This window comes from Epinephelus moara, chromosome 13 (assembly GCF_006386435.1).
Source record: "Epinephelus moara isolate mb chromosome 13, YSFRI_EMoa_1.0, whole genome shotgun sequence".
Classification (NCBI taxonomy): domain Eukaryota; kingdom Metazoa; phylum Chordata; class Actinopteri; order Perciformes; family Serranidae; genus Epinephelus; species Epinephelus moara.
In genome coordinates this window covers 17847262-17868471 of record NC_065518.1, presented here as the reverse complement: position 1 = coordinate 17868471, position 21210 = coordinate 17847262, and the positions used below count along the sequence as shown (strand labels likewise).

The 21210-nt window shown below is 42.8% G+C and overlaps 1 protein-coding gene across 1 annotated transcript in view; it reads right to left on the bottom strand.

Moving 5' to 3' along the window:
- The window catches only part of nrg3b (neuregulin 3b), a 303274-nt gene extending 296825 nt beyond the window's left edge, over window positions 1–6449 (bottom strand). Inside the window, exon 1 of the mRNA XM_050060435.1 lies at window positions 4466–6449. Coding sequence (XP_049916392.1) covers window positions 4466–5300 — 835 coding nt within the window. The 5' untranslated portion in view covers window positions 5301–6449. The remainder of the gene's footprint in view (window positions 1–4465) is intronic.
- Window positions 6450–21210: the final 14761 nt, after the last annotated feature.

Below are 21210 nucleotides of genomic sequence, written 5' to 3'. Positions count from 1 at the left end.
TCTGCAGCCAATCCCAACACAAAAGTGGACAAGGTTTAAAACCTGATCAGATTTGACTTGTTTAAGTATGATTAAGAATGTCTGTAGTTTGATTTGGCAACATTTTTTACTAATTTTAGCAACAGTAACAAGCCAAAAGGCTGTTAATTAGAAAGTGCTCATTTGAAGATATTGGGAATTTATTATTGTCTCGTTTGAGGACACTAGGACTTTATTATCGTCTCGTTTGAGGACATGTGACTATATTATCGTCTCGTTCGAGGACATTGGGACTTTATTATCGTCTCGTTTGAGGACATGGGACTATATTATCGTCTCGTTCGAGGACACTGGGACCTTAATCGTCTCATTTGAGGACATTGGGACTTTATTATTGTCTCGTTTGAGGACATTGGGACTTTATTATCGTCTCGTTCGAAGACACTGGGATTTTATTATGTCTCGTTTGAGGACACTGGGACTTTATCATCATCTCATTTGAGGACACTGGGACTATATTATCGTCTCATTTGAGGACATTGGGACTATGTTATCGTCTTGTTTGAGGACACTGGGACTTTATTATCGTCTCGTTCGAGGACACTGGGACTATATTATTGTCTTGTTTGAGGACATGGGACTTTATTATCGTCTCGTTCGAGGACACTGGGACTATATTATTGTCTTGTTTGAGGACACGGGGACTTTATTATCATCTCGTTTGAGGACACTGGGACTATATTATTGTCTTGTTTGAGGACACAGGGACTTTATTATCATCTCGTTTGAGGACACTGGGACTTTATTATCGTCTCATTTGAGGACATTGGGACTATGTTATCGTCTTGTTTGAGGACATTGGGACTTTATTATCGTCTTGTCTGAGGACACTGGGACTTTATTATCCTCTTGTTTGAGGACACTGGGACTTTATTATCGTCTCATTTGAGGACATTGGGACTATGTTATCGTCTTGTTTAAGGACATTGGGACTTTATTATCGTCTTGTTTGAGGACACTGGGACTATATTATTGTCTTGTTTGAGGACACGGGGACTTTATTATCATCTCGTTTGAGGACACTGGGACTTTATTATCGTCTCATTTGAGGACATTGGGACTATGTTATCGTCTTGTCTGAGGACACTGGGACTTTATTATCCTCTTGTTTGAGGACACTGGGACTTTATTATCGTCTCATTTGAGGACATTGGGACTATGTTATCGTCTTGTTTGAGGACATTGGGACTATGTTATCATCTTGTTTGAGGACATTGGGATTTTATTATCGTCTTGTTTGAGGACACTGGGACTATATTATTGTCTTGTTTGAGGACACGGGGACTTTATTATCATCTCGTTTGAGGACACTGGGACTTTATTATCGTCTCATTTGAGGACATTGGGACTATGTTATCGTCTTGTTTGAGGACATTGGGACTATGTTATCATCTTGTTTGAGGACATTGGGATTTTATTATCGTCTTGTTTGAGGACACTGGGACTATATTATTGTCTTGTTTGAGGACACGGGGACTTTATTATCATCTCGTTTGAGGACACTGGGACTTTATTATCGTCTCATTTGAGGACATTGGGACTATGTTATCGTCTTGTTTGAGGACATTGGGACTTTATTATCGTCTCGTTTGAGGACACTGGGACTATATTATTGTCTTGTTTGAGGACACGGGGACTATATTATTGTCTTGTTTGAGGACACTGGGACTATATTATTGTCTTGTTTGAGGACACTGGGACTATATTATTGTCTTGTTTGAGGACACGGGGACTTTATTATCATCTCGTTTGAGGACATTGGGACTTTATCATCATCTCATTTGAGGACACTGGGACTTTATTATCGTCTTGTTTGAGGACATTGGGACTATGTTATCGTCTTGTATGAGGACATTGGGACTTTATTATCGTCTTGTTTGAGGACACTGGGACTTTATTATCCTCTTGTTTGAGGACATTGGGACTATATTATCGTCTTGTTTGAGGACACTGGGACTTTATTATCCTCTTGTTTGAGGACATTGGGTCTTTATTATCATTGACAATGTTTAGTTTTTTTACACTTATCAGGTCCTACTAATCCCAAATAGGTAGGAGAAATTAAAAACACATACAAAAGAAAAGTTCGGGTCTCAGGAGGATATGATAGGTTTCAAAATGCATGTTTTTTAAGATCTGGTGAACATTCAGTAATTTATTGTGCTTTATTATTGGCAAGAATCTGTCCCAATTAATTTCAAACTCAGTGAGCATATCAGAGAGGTGCTTGTGCCTGTAGAGTGCCACCTGTTGCCTGGTAGATATTTACTAAATGAAAGGATAAAGATTACACATGTGAGCCAAAATGTCAGCCCACTCTGCATGATGTCAACATGTAGGCTTGAGATTTATCGACAACATCGGCCTCAGCTGAATATTACACGTATACCTGGAAGGTTTTATTAACGGAGGGCAGCTTCACTAAGCATGCTTTAGCTTTTGAAGGCAGTGCCCTTTCATAGTATACAGTACAAACAGATGCGTCCTGATGTTCACACAAGGGGGGCTGCCCAGTTTGGCAGCTTTCAGCTGTTTGGCAGCTCTTTGTCGAGTGACGTAATTGACTCTGGAGCAGTGGATTATGCTGCGGGAGGAGTCTGAGGACTGCCTATTGGCATTTCTATACTTTTGTCACCATTGGAGTCCATTGTTGCTGGATGAATTCAAGCTGACCACAGCCAATGTTCTCCCACAATTGGGGAAACTACAAAGTTTAAGCCGTTTTCTGCAAAGCTGTTTAACTGCATACAGAGTGCATATTGTTTAATATCCAATGTCCAACCAGCTATGCTGAAAATATTTTGCCCTGAAGTAAAGAGGAAATAATGTCACTTGATCACTGTTTGCCTGTGGAATCGATGTCATTGACGCTTTCCAACTGATAAACGAGAGTGTACCGGAACTGCTATGCAAACATATGATCCACACCAGAAATGAAGGTTTCAGTTTTCATATTAATGTTTGTCATTGCCCTCTGGAGCACTTGGCTGAAAAAAAAGGAACAGGAAATGGACAATTTCATAATTCCCTCCCATGATAAATCCATTTAGCTCATAATTTTATCACAGCATGTTGGTCACAGTGCATTTTTGCCATTGCATCTTTTGCATTAGTGCAAATATAGCTTCCTATATTTGTACCAGGAAGCTACGGTGAATTTGCTACTAAATATAGATGATCATGAGCCAAACGTTTTAAATCAAAGCTGCCAATTAAAATCCTACGTTCCAGCAGAATTTGTTCGAATATAGAGCACCTGGTGTTTAGAAATAAAAATTCTACATAGTCATACACAGTCAGTGCTCATGATTACACTTGCATCCTGCCCCACCCACGTCTGAAAAAATATGCCTTGTGATGTTAAAAACACGTCCCTTGTGGAATGAATAATCAGGAAGCCTTCCTTCTTTACACAATGCTAAATACGCAAAATTCACAGCTCCCCTGCTTTATAACCTCTATCTCCCTCAAGCCTTTCCCTCACTTAGCCCACTCCATCTGCCATCTCTCTCTACTCACAGCTCCCACTCTTCATTCCCCTTCTTTGTTATGCTTCCTGTGTTCTCTTCCTTCCTTTGCTATCCTCTCCTACTTTGTGTTGTTTTTCAAAGTATTTCTCCTCTCGTTTTTTTTCCCATTTCCTACCGCATCTATATCCACTTGTCCTTTGCAACCTTATTCTCATCCCGACATCCATCTACTTTCCCCTCTGAGCCTTCTCTTTCTCTCTCCCCCTCTCAGTACATCCCTGCAGTGTGAAAGCAGTACCTGCGACACTCTGCTCCCAGTATCCTCTCATCTAAATGAGATGTGTGGCCTTGCTATATCTGATTCCTCTAGACAGGAGGTGAGAGCTAACCTTTCTCCCACTTCGACACCTCACCAGCTCCTGTTATTTGTTTTCATAACACAAATATGCTGTCCTTGGTCACATCACAATGCTTTAACATCCCAACTCAAGCAGACAAAACAAAATAAATTCTACTAGATGGAGCCCTGCTTTTAATGGTACTTAAACCAGTGCGTATAAAAAAAACTCCTCCGGAGGTAAGATTCATATCGGATTAATGCACAAGTGAAAGATAAAGACGAGAGGGGTGAAAATACTGAGAATATCCCCTGATATCTGTCTGTGCTAATGAATACGATTAATGTTAAGCTGCTGGAGTATCCACTTTCCATGTGGATATAAAAGGAAATAATTTATATTCTCAGACCATGAGTCATATCAAAGCATATCAGACAAAAGAGTTTTTTTCTACCCTGGCATACAGTTATATGTGATAACTGGCAGCCATAGTGGTATACCATTATCATTACTGGAAGGCCCAGGAAGGAGCTCTTGTGAAACACTCATCTTGAGTTCCACACAAAACCTCACACAGCAGCACTCACACATCTCCATGAACCCAAAAAGTTAACTTACGTGTTCGGAAGCGGTGGTGTGGGCGTGTCGCTGGGCCCTTGCCTGGGCGATTCCAGCGTGACGTGGGTTTGACCGGGGCGGCTGGCTGGGAGGTGGTCGGCTGCACCTTGGTGGTGATCTTCACAGTAGCTGTAGTTGTGGTGGTTGCTGTGGTGGTGACGGTGGCAGAGGTCTGCCCTGGTTTCGAGTTGGCGGCTCCATTACGTCCATTATTGCCGCTTCCTTTTCTAACAGTGCTGCGAGGGGTGACGTCCTTACCGCTGGGTGGCGGGGTGAGTCGGGTGGTGCGAGTGGTGGAGGTGGTAACTGCAGTCCCGCTAATGCGGGTGCCGACACGGTTGTGAAGGTGTGGGGCGCGGTTGCCGTCTCCGTTGGCAGTGCTGCCGTTGGCTGAGTGGTTTGCTGGGGGCCCGGATCGAGTTCTTGGCGCCGGGGCCGTACCATCCGCGGCTAGCGGCGTGGTGGTCGACACCATTGCTGTGGTAGAGGCAGCTGAAGTAGTGGTGGCTGTGGAAATGTCGGGCCCCTTGGGCATGGCACTGGGTTTGGAGAGAAATATAGGGTCCTGTCCAATGCTACCTTTGGGATCCACCAGATCAGTGGGGACATAGTCTTGGACGGATCCCACAACAATCCATTTCAGCAGCATGAGACTGAGTCCCAGTCCCACAAAGCCCATAACCAGGGGCACGGCACACAGCCAGGTCTGCTGGCGAGGCCACACGGCACAGGGGCCGCAGCGGAGAGGGCCCGGGGCTCTGGGAGATGCCTGTTCAGCCCCTGGCTCCTCCAGCGTCATGGCTGCTAGACTGCTTGCACCGGAACGCTCACTCATCCTGCCAGAGCTTTTTTCTTCTTCTCTTGGGGTGTTCAGGAGGTCAAACAGGTGGCCAAATGATACAAGGGCATATACGAGGAAGGGGATGTGGCGTGGAAGAAACACTGGGCATCTTAAGTACGTACCCACACAATATCAAGCCTATATATCTACATGCACAAACATAAAAAACATTAACTAAATGCACAGGCACCCACAAGCACGAGCAGACACAATCACTCACAGTCACCTACTACTAATTAAAAGCTGGCACAGCACTCCAATGCAAACACAAGCAATATAACCTACACTCCCTCTGGCGGACAGCAAACCAAACACACACCCCAAAAAGAAAATGCACGAGAATATACACACACTTCCACACGAGCACGCAGGTTATGGACAGGTGAGAGAGCGGAGCGAGGGGGCGCCTCACTGTAGTTCAGCGCTAACGAAGCGATGATAAATCCCAGGATGCTTCACTCCCTTGTTAAAAAAAGCCGACGTAAAAAAAAAAACGGAGAAGGATATCGATCCGTTTCAGACTGGAGCTGTAAATCCATGTGCGTGTGTGCGTGCGTAGATCAACAACCCAGGCTATGGCAGCACCCTTCTCCACTCTCAATTGGTTGATTACCGGCCGCATAAGGTCCTTGAAATACAAACCACTGCTTGTTACCTTATTCCGTTATTCTCTTTGAGTTCATTTGACCTCTTCTGCGTGCATCACAGAGCTCCCTTTTTCCCTCTTGCAGGTGTCTTTGTCGGCTACTTCAAGTTTGCCTCTAAACGCCGTCAGTTCTCCATGCCCGGCCACCCCTTTTGCTCGCTCCAGCTGTCGGTAATCCAGTGACGGGAGAGCCGGTAAAACTGAAACGAGGCAGGGCAGAAGGGATCTGATGCGATCTGCCAATAAGATGGGGTGGTGCTGCTGCTGCTGCTGCTGTTGGTGTCCGGGCTAAATCCAACTGATCCGGGTCCAATCCCTGCGCCGACAGCAGCACTCTGATTTCCCCGGGATGACAGCTCTCCAAAGCTGACTGTCTGCGATGATAGATCCGGTATTGGAGGTGGTGGGTAGGGGGGCAAAAAAGAAGACTCAACGATTCGTTTACCTTCGCTGCATTCCCACAGTGGTGCAAGCAGCAGAAAGGGAGATGGAGAGAAGAGAGAGGATGGAGGGAGGGAGGGGGCTGCTGCTCTGAAAAAATGATGCGGCGGCTGTTCTTGGAGGCTGCAGACTAGGGAGAGACAGAGAGAGGGAGAGAAAGAGGGGAGGATGGAGGGAGGGGAGGAGGACAGGAGGAGGAGGAGGAGGGGGGCTTGCTCAATCCGCGGTGAGTGATGTGGGTTTCACGGCTCCTATCCCATCCGGCGTTCTCCTCCGGTTCACCGCCGTCCTCAATACTCCAAAGTGACGACTAGTGACTGCCCCATCTCTCCCCCCAGACTCCACGGGTGTAGGTGTGCGCTGACTCCCTTATCAGCACAAAAGAAAGGCAGAAAGAAAGAGGGAGAAATTGTGGTGGGTAGAAATAGGTAGGTAGTGGGAAAAACAAGAGACAGAGCATAGATGCGTGTTGGCTAAGCTCTGCAGCAGATGCAGATAGGAGGCAGAGGGAGGAGGCGGCAGCAACAGCAGCGCACGCCACACACACACATATACACACATACACACGCGGCGTGGAAAGGAGAGGCGCTGCCATAGACACACCCCAGGGAGCGGTGAGATGGAGGGAGGGAGGGAGAGGATGAGAAGAGGAGGAGGTGGAGGAGGAGGGAGGGAGGCGCCACCCCGATGTCTTCCACCAGTGGCACACAAGAGCAAACAAACCAAACACCTGGCTCATAATTTATGGGCGAGTTAGAGCACTACTTCAACTTGATACTCCGTGGGCAGTGGATGAATCCTTTATTTTACAGTTCACAAGGGACAGTAGTGCTTTGGGCGCGCAGCCAGCCACATTTCATGGGCAGCGCTGATATCGGAATTTGAGTGAAAAACACACCCAAGGTACAGTAGGATCCAGGCGCCTTTAATTAGCCACATTTGGCATTTGGGTTTGTATTTATAAAAAGGAGCGCCACACAGCACCCATGCATAGATAGGGCCTTGGAGGAAAGATATAGTTGCATTGCAATCAGCCGCAAATTACTGAAAACAGGGGCAATTACATAAATTATAATATGAGGTAAAATCAGGCTATAACCAAGAGTGAGAATGAATCACGAAGATTTACAGTGCATGTGCATCGGGAGATACGATTCAATTCTAAGAGTATACATATATTTCTATAATACTGCTACAGTTTTGAGAAAACAGCAAACTTGAATTACGGCTTCATGAGTGTAAAGCTGCAACTATTAATCGACTATCTGTCAGCAATTAAATGAATCGCCAACTACTTTGATAATCGATTAATCCGTTGGGTAATTTTAAAGGAAAAATCTAAATTCTCTGACTCCAGCTTCCTAAATGTGAATATAAAAGCCTTACACCTCTTCCTAACATGCAGCGAACGAGCGGACGCTGGCAGATGGAGTGTGAAAAATGGTCTAGATATACTACGAGCAACACCAACAGGGAGCCTATGAGCCCTGAGCGAGTTTTAAGGAACCGCTCGCTGTTGCTCTGAGAATAAGTTGGAGGTGTGTAAAGCTTTACCAAAATAGAGGAAGGGCGAGTGGGTTTTCAAGCAAGCGACACACCGGGAGGAGGTTAGTACAACTTTATTGGGAAACGCTAAACAAAATCAGATGTTTGCTTGCTGCTTCGTTTGCATTGCGTCCAGTTGGGATGAGATGTGCGCCACGAGGCACACCTATGCCTGGATTGTAGGTCGTGGTTACGCTGCTGTAGTGGTCCTGCCTGATGCCTACTACTACTGCAATCATTATTAGTCATATTTCTACTATTATTATACACATATGATTATTATTGTCACATACATATATTTTTTTATTATGTTGATCCGTTCTGTACACTCGACATCTATTTCACGTCTGTCCGTCCTGGAAGAGGGATCCCACTTCAGTTGCTCTTCTTGAGGTTTCTTCCATATTTCCCCCAATAAAGGTTTCTTTGGGGAGATTTTCCTTATCTGCTGTGAGGGTCCAAAGGACAGAGCAATGTCGTATGCTGTAAAGCCCTGTGAGGCAAATTGTGATATGTGATATTGGGCTTTATAAATAAAACTGAATTGAATTGGACAAGAAAGATTTGAGGATATCGTCTTGTGCTTCAAAGAACACTGATAAACATTTTTCAGCATTTTCTGACATCTTATAGACAAAACAACTAATTTATTAATCAACAAAATAATCAACAGATTAATGTTAGTTGCAGCCCTACAGTCAATTTAAGGTTTATATCCATGTCTGTCTAGACCAGGGGTAGGCAACCTGTGGCTCCGGAGCCACATGTGGCTCTTTAGCCCCTGTCCAGTGGCTCCTTGAGCCTTTGAGAAAAGAAGTCTATGGAAATTCATTCTATGAATCCACATGTTGCCAAATCTGGATAGCAGTGGCTGGTTAGCTATGGATGCCAAATCCAAAAAAGTAAATTGAATGAAATAGAGAATGTAGTAGTGCGTGGACAGATCTGTTTGCTCTCACTGCCAGCTCTGCAAAATTTAAGTACCAAATAATCATAAATAGTGCCCTGCACAGTGTCCACCTTGTGGTAAAACATATTAACAAATGCTTATTTAGACATAATAGGCTATGTTACCTTGATTATAAGGCTGAAACATGTTTTGCAGCTCCACACAGATTTTTTAAAAATCAATTTTGGTCAAAAATGGCTCTATTAATGGCAAAGGTTGCAGACCCCTGGTCTAGACCTACATATATCTAGTGAAGACTTTGAAGGAATTTATTCAAATGTATTAAGTGTATTTATTTGGCAAAATGTTAGTTATTACTGTATTGACATGTATGATTCCAGTGAAGAAATTCCACTGAGAAACATGCTGTCTTCACCTAGGGTGCTTTCAGACCTAGAGTTGTCTTGCTTTGGTCCGAATCAGGGAGTAATTTTGTGACAAAGTTGCATAATTGCCTAGAGTTGGTTCGTGTTCTCACAGCAGCATTTACAAGCGTACCAGATCAAATGCCTTCTGCAAGAAAGCTGCTCTTGATTGGTCAGAATTTCCATGCGGGAACAATCAGGAAGTAAACAAAATGTTGAAGAAGAGTACACTTGCAAGATAAATGCGACACTTTCTAATGTCACAATGGAGGGACAACTACGCAGGTTGATTTTAGCGCTGGTCATTGTGTACTATATTGCTTGCATTGTTCATTTTAGGCAAACTACTAGACCTAGAAAACAATGTTTATTAAGGCAGTACAGAAGGAGGCGCACATTAATAATCCTCCAGGACTGTAACATGCTCATGTTTAACTCAAACAATGTGTCATGTGCCTGCAGTTGGTTCAGATCGAGGTTAGAACACGTTCTCGCCACAAACAAACCGCACAAGAGTTTGTTTGTAACCAGACCGAGACCACCTCTTCAAGAAGGTCTTGGTGCAGATGTTTTGGCGCGCATCCGAGTGTGATTGCTGTGTTCACACCTGCCCAAACAAATCACACTTAGGGGGCAAACAAACTTTAGTTCAATTGATCCGAACCAAACAGGACAGTCACCCTTAGAGACTATTTTTACAGAGAAGTACAAAGGACTGATAGAGGGCTTCATCATATGGTGAAACAACAATCACCTGAAGCTCAATGTCACCAAAACAAACAATCTTGTGGTTAACTACCAGAGGAACATGATAGAACACAAAGTTGTAGCCATGACAGTCGACAATGCTTCAAATATGTATGTTGCTGCAAAGAACCTGCAAATTCTAAAATGTGGATGCTTCACACTCATCATTCCCCCGGCAGCACAGAAGATTTATACAATCAGCACAGTTTTAAGGTGGACACCAGAGATTAGTGTCACTTATTCAGTATCTGACCAAACGTCTGCCTTCTTTTCCTGAGTAATGACGTTCAGTAATGGCCAGAGAAGTGTTCTTGCAGAACATTATGATGTCAAAGTGAAGTAGACATTTGAACTTTTGAATAGAAAAGGTCATCACTTCATTGTTTTATCCTAGGAGACATTTGTGCGAGTTTTGTCATAATTAGCATATAGTCATGGCCAAAAATATGTTTTGTGAGGTCACAATGGACCTTGACCTTTCACCTTTGACCACCAAATTCTAATCACCTCATACCTGAGTCCAGGTTCATGTTTGTGCAAAATTTGAAGAAATTTTCCCCAGGCGTTGATGAGGATGGGACGGATGGATGAGCGGATGGACAACCACTAAAATAATGCCTTTGGCCACTGCTGTTGCCAGCACAGAGGCAAACAAATGCAATAGGCCTTGTTTTAACTTGTAACATCAATTTCTTACTCGCAGTCTCTTTTTCTACACACACTGTTATCATGGGAGACACATCAATGCTGTTACATTATTAAAGTGTGACTTCCCAGTTTTCCTCGATTAATTTCTAATCAGAAAATAAGCTATTTTTAAACAAGTTGCTGTTGTTAAAGGGCTGATCACACATTCAGGCGTCTCTAGTGTCTCCAATTTTCACAAAGTGGCAGCTTATTTTTGTTGCATGAAGAAAAAGAACGAGAATTTACAAATACAGAGGTACGCTTTGGTTTCTTATTCATTGCTGCTTAAAAATAAAGTAGGCTTGTGGCATTATTCAAAGCTAGGAACAGAAGAAAACTTTGCACATCTATTTGGTAAATGGTATATGGACAGCACTAGTATAGCGCTTTTCTAGTCTTCCAACCACTCAAAGTGCTATTATGCCACATGTCCTATTCACCCACTCACACACTGGTGGCCGAGGCTACCGTACATTGTGCCACCTGTTACTCAATCATTAGCATGCTGTCATACATCGATGGAATAGCCACTTTGACCTGCAGACTGGAGGAGCTGGGGATCGAACTGCCAATCTACCCCTTAGTGGACGACCCCCTCTACCTCTAAGCCACAGCTGAGACAGGTGCGTAGGAGAGGGATGAGTAGATCAAAAGTTGCAAACGAGGTCCCACACACTGTCTGATACAACCAGGTCTTACTCCAAAGTCGTCAAATACCAACGCTTGGTCAGTGACTTTCGGCGTCAGACACAGAAGAAAAAAGCCGTCCTTTCACATCGGCATGATACAACGCTCAACAACCAATGCACCCAGGGTATCTTGCACGTCATATGTCAACCTGGAAAGTCTATGACCAAATGTCGATATGTGATGAGGTTGGGGTGAGAATGTGTTGGTCTGATGTTGGCCTTACAACAAACACTATCACAGACAAAATTTCCAATGTCAGAATAAAATCATGGGAGTCTTACCTTAGTTGGTGCACACACCTCAACAACAGTCTTTCCAGTATGAAACAGGAAGCAGCAAAACGGTAGAAAGTAATCATGGAGGGGACTCTGGTGAGGTGCAAGAAGGTTCTCTTGTTCTGTGAAAAAGAAGAAACTGGAGGAGTTGTGGAGGGAACAAGAGTTTGTGTTCAATTTGGTGTGTACGGAACCTATTTTAGTGAGAAATTCAAATTTTTGAAATGGTTTACCTCTCATTCCCACAGTCTTCTCCCACTAAAATAGCCCAGCTAACCAATGGAAGCTGGAAACGAGTTGAATGAACAAAATCTGGAATTTTTCCATAGATATGATTTCTCTCAGTCAGGGACACTCTCATCGTAGATTTCACCATTTACTGCAACAAATGGAAATACAGCTATGTTTGGCGCTGAGGGCTCCACTCTTGAGGTGCTCCCAGGATTAGACAAGCAGCATGCTCTGCCAATACAGGGAGTGAAATGCAGATATAACCCCCCCAGTATACAAGAGTGGGCCTAAGCAAGACACTAAATACCATTTAACCTTAGAGCCATGTTAGGACTGTGAATTAGGAAGGTGGAGGCTGGGGTGGTGGAAGTAAAGCAGCAGTGTGTGGCAGCATTAGTATAGCAAGGATTAGTGAGTAGGAAGCCATTATTAAATGGACCGCCTTGTGTAGGAATGGGCTGTGATTGGTGTGTGACTGATAGGAAACAATGATTCAATCAGCTGGCTGTCAGCTGATTACAGCTGGGCCATATGACTTCCATGTCCTGCATGAACTAATGCAAAGCTGACATGACATGTAAGGAGCTGTTAATATCAAATTTCTTAAAGGGAGTTTGGTGTAGTATTTTCCACCAGGAGCAGGATGGGAAATAATCTCAAGGGGAATCTAGTAGAAGCCTTGCAAACACTGACCCTGCAAGATCCCCAGTCTTTGCAAAATCCTGTAACCTGTGACTAAAAACTTACATTGTCTTTAGAGGTGAGAGGGTGTCCTACTTTAGCCTTCTGAGGCATTTTCAAAGTCTTCTAGTGTGTGGTAGGCGTTACTCGCAAAAATACATTGATTTGCAACGTTTCAGTTCTAGACCTTCGTCAGGCAAGCCTGCTCTCACTCCAAAGGTGGCAAAATCTGGCCCTTGGGCAGTGACTTGCGGTGTCAGACACTAACGAAAAAGGCATCCTTTAATGTCGACATAATACGTGGCCACTTGCGGTTATAGTTTACTGGTGCCCGGCAGTGTCAGGGGGAAACACGGCAGGACAAGGACAAAAGTTAAGGCGGCAAAAGTCAACGCGGGTGGGTGGATGGGTTCAAGAAACACCGACTTTCACGCCAGAGAGCGATGATGGCATCCTGTAAGATTCTAAAGCCAAATCTTGTTCTTTTTTTCTTAAACCTAACCACATTTTTTTCGTGTTGGAGGGGAAAAAAAAGTCAAATTGTAGTGTTGTGCTAATGTCATGCATTTTGAAAAGAGACAGTATGTAAACGTTAAATTTCCTGTGAAAACAGAAGTGTATCTTGAAAGAAGACAATGCATGTAACAGGCAGAACTTGACACAGGGTCCCAGAACTTTAACAACCAACACACCCAAGGTACTTTGCATATCGTATGTGGACGTGGAAAATCCATGACCTTGCGTCAATATGTGACAAGGTCAGAGTGGGAATGGTCTGTGACAATGAGAAGCCATCTTAGATAGTGAATGCCTGTATGTCTGCAATCAGTCACATTCCCCACAGGCAATAAGAAGGCATTAATACCAAGTATGGCAATCCAACCACATACATGGAGCTAGAATAGTAAAGCAAACTGTGTAGTTCCAATCATATATATACCCCACAATGCTTACATTAAATGGGTGAAATCATGTAAAATGAATGCTTAAAGCCCCAAAGGCTACACTGCATTCTCAAAAACATACATTTCCATACATGCAGGGCACATTTGCAGATGAACCTGGAGGGGAACATTTACATAGCGGGTGAAAAACCAGCATCAATAAATAAATAAATAGAATCCTTCATCATAAATACAACAAGGCCTCTCGAAATCCAATAGGCAAACACTACATCATATACATATGTTAAGTAAGAACGTTTTAATTTACATCTACCCTCTCATGACTGCATACATTAAATCCAGTAGCTCCCATAGATCCGTCATGCCCCAAGAGGTAATACAGTCAAAACATGCACATATTTAGCGTGGTTGAACCGAACACAGCATATATAGCGGTTCAGTGTCCGCCCTGAGACTGGGAGGTCGTGGGTTCGATCCCCGGCCAGGTCATACCAAAGACTATAAAAATGGGACCCACTGCCTCCCTGCTTGGCACTCAGCATCAGGGGTTGGAATTGGGGGGTTAGATCACCACATGATTCCCGAGCGCAGCACCGCTGCTGCTCACCGCTCCCTCAGGGGATGGGTCAAATGCGGAGAACAAATTTCACACGCTCAGGTGTGTGACAATCAGTGGGACTTTAATATAGAAAAAAAGTCACGCCAATAATACATTTACATAGAATCCTCCACAATAAAGAATGTAATGTATAAATACAATAGACATCAAAGCCTCAAAAGACGCCAAGGCCATGATGTGTTTTTTTTAAAGCGGCCATCTTCTTATTTAAAACACAATTGATCCTGTTTAACAATGAAGCTGGAGTAACCGTCGAGTTCGAGGAAATCATTCATGGGTGAAAATGTGGATGGATATATACTGTAATAATAATAATCCTGGAAAACTGGTGTATGTAGTAAGAGTGTGCCTCTGCGTGAGGATAAAAGAAAGTGGGGGAGAGTGAGGAAGAAAGAGGAAGGTGAGATAGGTGGGTGAGAGTAAAATGTGGAAAATGTCTGCTGCTTTTTTTTCCCCTCCACGTGACTTATATAAGCATCTGCAGCACACAGTTCAAGATCCAGAAACCTTTCCGTCACTCCAACAGAAGTCCCAAACAACGCCGTTCATTACTGTCTAAACTGCTTATGGCTCATGGCAAAAAAATTTAGATCCATTTCAAACTCCTCACATTTCCCAAATGACTCTAAAATTATGCCATTTTGAATGCATTGTTTTCACAATAACAATTTGCACCACCCTGAGGTTGGTTTCTCAATTGATTTTCATAAATAATAGAAAATGACTGACACAATTGCAGCACTGTGACATCTCCGTGCTTATTCATATTTCTGTATAGATCGCATCTTTCATTAGCGGCTCGCTAATGCGGCTGATGAGTCTGACTGCATTGTTTACTGCTTTAGGAGTAGAGGTATTGTCCCGCTCTGAAGATCCGTTTGAACTTGACAGGCTGTCGACAGTGAATCCCTCCCAGGATTTCACTGTGCTCTTTTTACCCCTCGCAAGCATTTGAAGATTCTCGAGAAAAAAGCAAATCTGACGACTTCCAGCAGAGGAATTTATTCAAATCATTGAAATATTGGTTTCAAATGTGTAACACTTTGTTTTAGGAATAAGGGGTTAGGATGGAAAGTTTCTATGAGATTTGCTCTGGAGTATAAATGTTTCCCGAATGAAGATCTAAAAAGGCAATTTTCGCATTCAGCATGGGGGAATATATTTAGCATATTGTTTACAGCTTTTGTTGTATGTTAGTCTTGTATGAAAAAGAACACATGCAGAACAGCATACATTAACTATTATGTAATTAACCATCAAATTAAACTTACATATACAGTATAACCTGAAATTAATTTCTAATTTTATTGGGGAGTATTTCTGGCAGGTAGGTACAGAGGGTGTTATATTCATCGTCTAAGTTGGTTTGGTTAAAGCCTCCTTGATACTGTGGTCTATGACCGGGTGAGTCGCCTGTAATGTTACGTATTCCTGAGTGGGGAGAGGGGAATTCACCTCTGCTTTCTGGAGGGAGCCATTAAGGTCACTAGCCTTGATGAATGTCCACTGGTGTCGGTTAAAGTTCATCTATTTGCTATCTCGCTTATTCCGGTCCTGGAGGGTTGTCACCAGAAGGACATATCATTTCATCTGGTCTGTTCCCCTGGGTTTCTCCTGGTCTGGGGATATTTATGGCTTCATAGACTGTTGGGCAGTTGCAGGAGTGTCCATTGTGTCAGTTATCCTGTCTCTGTCCAGGAGGCCTCCAATGGTCTCCTTTCCACTCCAAGGCTGTAAGTATAGGTGCCTTAATGTGCAGGCTTACTGGGGCTTAAGACCCATGCACCAGTCATTCAACCAAGTGCCCGGGCATGTAACAGAAGCCTTTGTATTCAACAATGCTGCAGGGACGCAGATCTTTGCACATGAAGTAGGTGATGGACTGTGTTATTTTCTTAGCTCTCTCAGACTTGGATGGTAGTTTTGTCAAGCTGAGTGTGTCCAGTGTTGGGTGATTTTCCAGCAGAGCGGGTTTAGCTTTAGCTTGGCCGTCAGCAGCTAACACTATCTCTGGATGTTTGTAGTATTCCCAGAGTATTCTCATATGACACTGCTTGCAAATTGCATGTGTTATATCCAAGTCCTCTTTTCCTTCCAACATCAGCACCATCTAGTGGACCAAAAAAGCAATCGAGTTTATTATTCTTGTACCAAACGTTGTATTAAAATGTGTTTTTGCAAAATTATTTGTGTATATAATAAAAGATTGATACTTGGCGTTCATATACATCGAGATATCAAAATATTGCGATACTATGCTGTATCGATTTTTCCCCCCTACCCTAATTATAATGTGGTACACTTTATTTGCAATGGCGCCCATGAACAATATTGGGAACAAAATACATCTGTGTTTCGTAATTCCTCAATCTACGAGTCAGGAAGCCGTAAACATCGGCTACGGAGATAAGAAGCGGTTTGCGGCAAAGAGGACCAGAGTCCTGTACTACGAAGCAGGATTCGGGGTTAATGCAGTAACTTATAGTAACTAATTTGATCACAACCTGTCAACATCCTGACCACCAACCAATCAGATCACTGGAAAAAAAATGATCCCAACATGGACAAAAGTCCTGAGTGAGGGGTAAAAGAGTTTTACAGCTCAGTAGATTCATTATATTGTTCCAGGTTTTCTATTTTAACTCAAAACAGAGTTTCTAACAAACAGAGAGATCGTTTACTATCCTTAACACATAATGATAATTTCAGCTGCATTTTAATTGTTCAAGGTTTTATTTTATCCCCGGAGTGAAAGCTCGACAGTGTGGCTGATTTAAACTCTGATTCCATCACTGTATCTCAGAAAAACACCTGTGTGATGATAAGTGGATATAAAAACCAAAGAAAAATTATCCACATATGAACGCAACATTTTGCTCTGATAGACCTCATCAGTCATTGAGTACTTTTCCACTCTTAACTTTGATAGCAGAAACAGCCTGGCATTACCTTTCCGTATTCTCATGTGACAAACTCAGAGTAGTTCATCATTATCCAACTAAAAAGCAAAAAATACTCACTCTAAACCTAAGTAATATATAATCATATCTAGACAAATTTTAAACCCTGGCCTTCTTTAATATTTGGAAATTATTTCTAGTGTTTAGAAATCTTCTTCTGTAATAAGGTTACAGGCTATCATTTACATTTCACTCTGATGAATAGGACTTTTTGCTGTCCCTGAAACACAACATTCCCATGAGTAATTATCCCAGTTTAATCTCATATCATGTAAAGTACTTCATTTATGGTTCTGATGATGTCGCTTGTAATCAACAACCCCATCACTTTTATATGAACGTGCTTGTGGCTGGATAGGAAAACTCAAGAGCTAGCCTCCAGCTACGTAATAACGGAGCACTGGTACATTAAACTTGCTTGATAATGGCAGGGTTTTATGTCCTACGCAGGTGGCTCTCTTTTAATCTGTTAAGATCACCATGGTAACTTGTGCTGCAGACCTAACCTGGTTGGGAAATCAACTAAAAAATGCCTTTCACAGCTCCTTTGTAACACCATTCTATAGTATATGTCAGATTTCAGCTGAGGAAATACTTCACAAATGCACTTTATTCAACTTGTCGAGCAGTAACGTCACATAAATGCCACTGAACAAAGCTGTGCAGTAACAGTAGCACTTATTGTATGTAGGCCTATCATTTTTTTTTGCCGCAGGAATGTACAGTATATCTGTGATTAGGAAAATCTGAGAGTAACTGTATAAATCTGTATTTATATAGTTTTATTTTATACATAAGGTTGTTGTTGCTCTCGCTGAACTACTGGGTGTAGTGTAGTGTTTGTAGTGTTCTCTGGTCTATTTGCAAAGTGAGATATGATTTTATGCTTGGGCCTGATTTGCCGAAGTCTGTTTTACACTGCTGGTATATTACAGCTAATGGAACACCAATTAGAAAATTGATTTTTATATTGGTATTTATCACTGATAATATTCAATCAGTAGAATGAATTTCACATTGATTTGCCCAGAAGAGTTATTTCCATGTCTCCTTTAGTGTGGAACAGTGTCAGTACTGTACATAAATGCAGTTTTTGAGTGTAACGTTTAAATCTGCAAGTTTAAAGCTTACAGTCACATTAGAAATAAATTGAGTGGTAAAATACATGTATTAATTTGTGAATTCACATGATTGGTAGTTTTCTGCCAACTGAAGCAACAGTGTTGCTTTTTACTGTGACACTTTTTTAATATCCTTCACAGGCAGAAGTAGGCAGCACGGATCGATTATTTTTAATTGTCAAATGATGCGCTGAACGCGTCATTTGACTCATTTGCACAGCCAGCTCAGGCAAAGAGAGCCTGGCTCTGTTGAACTTGTTTCATGGCACAGCCCTCTGGTCTCTGGAGATCGCCCTTCTGAAGGTAAGACAACACTGTGAATTTTTTTTCTTACCTTTTTTTTTTCTCTTTTTTTGCTTTTGATGTTTGCTGGATTTTAATTGGAAAAAAATGATTTGGTTGTGCTGCTGTGTACACAGGCCTACTTGGCAACAGTAGTTTTATCTTGACTTATTGGTGATGTATTGTCTTATGTAGATGAGTTTCATATTCTGTTTACTGATAAGAAGAGCACTCCTTTTACTATATGTCACTTTCCATTGACAAGATGTCCTGAATTAATGTCACCATGGCATATTGTGAAGGGAGAGAAGGGCGTCCAAGCGTCCATAGCCCCAGGGCCTAAAGTAATATTAAAGCGCCTTCGGCTGTAAGCTAGAACGGTGTGTCTCCAGAGCACAAGCTCTTCAGTAAGTAGTGGGTGACCTCTTGCTCTCTGCAACCTCCCTGTGACTCCGCTATCGCCCTGCCTTCACCCTAAAGATAGCTGACATTTAAGAACATATCAAAAAAAGCTGCTGACATGTGGTTCTTTTACTCACCTACCTCACTTTGTGGGCATCAACAAAGCCAACATCCATCACTGTATTTATTATTACTCTGTGCATAATATTAAAAATCGATGTCTTCTCCCACTGCTGGTGTCTGCATTTGAGCATCTCCAGGGAGCCACTATTTACCAAGACGGATCAACACAACTCCCCTGGATGTGTAACCTTGTGCACATCGAGGGAGAGACGCATCACTCCTGTTGTCACAGTGACTACTTGGTGCATTTCTCCGGTGCGGCAAATGCCAAGGTTTGTATTTGTGTTCACGGACATCATCCGGGCATATTTTCAGAGCACGAACAAGCACAAGCATGTTAAGCATCGGTTCAGCGCTCAAAAGACTTTTAGAAAACAACTTGAGCCAAAGTGGTTGAAATAATTTGCTGTGTCGTCTTCCTGTGATACATCCTCATGGCTTTCTGAATGCGTGTGGAGCCAGAAAAGGTGAATGCGGTCTTCAGCTGGCCCCGATCCAACTCTGTAAAATAGGATTAGTGCTTAATGGGGTTCACCCGTTTCTACCAGTGGTTTAGTGGGAAGTTTATTGCTGCTCCCATTAATGCACTTACTAAGATCCCTCTCTGTCACTGTGAGCTCTAGAAACATACCAGGCCTTCACAGAGCACAGATGTGGTTTTCCTCAGGCTGAGGGAATGATAAGTTGGCCCCACATTGCTGTGGACGTTCATTTCTGGTCTTCTCCTACCAGCCAAAGTGGTCATCCAGGGTATCTCCAAAGCTAGATATTTTGTTGTTGATGCAGCAGCCCTAACGATCCACTATGGCGTGGGGTTCCACAGGATGTCAGCTCCGTGTTGGCCCTCACTTCATCTCTAATTTCTGGGCTTTCTTTTCTCTTTAAGTGAAGCTGATATTTCTCCTCGGCTCTCTACTCTCAGTTAAATGAGCAGATGGAGGGGGTTAATCAGGAGAAACCACACCGCACTGCCTGGCTGCATCCAATCCATCCACTTGGAAATCCCAGCTCTTGTGGGATCAATGCACTTGCAAATACCCTGCAGGTCTTGTTCACAGGGAAGTCTCCATTTGAATGTCAGATGGGTTACCTGACAGAGCAGAACCTAGATGTGTGGGTAACGGCTGCAGAGGAGAGCGGAGGATCTTGTTAGGCGATATGTCGACTTTTGAAGGGCCGGAGCTGCCCTGCTGAATGCCAGGTCCACACATTCTTGACAGACTAACCGGTGAGACAGGCCTGGATCTTTGTTATAATGCATTTCCATTTGGTTAAAATAACAGTGCACAAGTGAGGTCTGACTTCTCTTCCTGAGTATTTTAGGTCTGAACTGAGCTGAGAGGTATTTTGAATCTAAGAATATTGGAGGCTGGGGAGGGGAGGAGATGCTTCAAAGTAGACTAACGGATGGAAAACAATACCATTCAAATTTTATTCATTTGTAATTATTTTTGATATTTCAATTTACTGAATTACTGATATTTACAATGTACTGTGCCTACAAAGTGTATACACAGGCTTATGTATTGCCAATGTCACTAACGGGTCCCTGACACATTCAAATCTGTAGGGACGCAGAAAACTCACCATCGACAAACCCAGAGAACAGATTTGATTACCTTACCCGGCAATGCTACACTTATTTTGAATTTTTTTTCTTATGTTAAAGACACCACTGAGAGTGAAACGTATTTTGGATGTTATTATCATATATTATTTTTGTTCTGGTGCTCTGCACAGATCTGACACCTGTCCGCCCTCTCGCCGTCATTCCCAGCTCTCTGAAGCTCTGCCGGCGTGTCGACAGCACAGCACGAAGGTCCCCGGAGACCATTGGTAGACAATAACATTATATCTTAAGTTCGTAAAAAGTTCACAAATATGTTTGATATTACTGCAGACATTCCTTTAACCTTACAATGCAACTCATGTTGGGAATGACCCCATGATGCTTCACCGTGCAGGGGACGCATCATGTTGAAAATATATCCTCACCAGCAGTCGCATTTTCCTACTTCCTAAGTTTAGCTTGCTTTAAAAAGGGCCAGTAGTTAGATGCTGACTACAAACCTTTGTACATGATAGATATGTGTAGATATAGATATGTGTGGAGAGATGGAGACTATCACATTCCTAGAATTAATACACGAAAGAAACATGAATGCCATATTTCCATCAAGTTTTCCTAAGAGTTGTGTATTGTTTGAAAACTGAACGTTGGTCCTTTGATAAAGC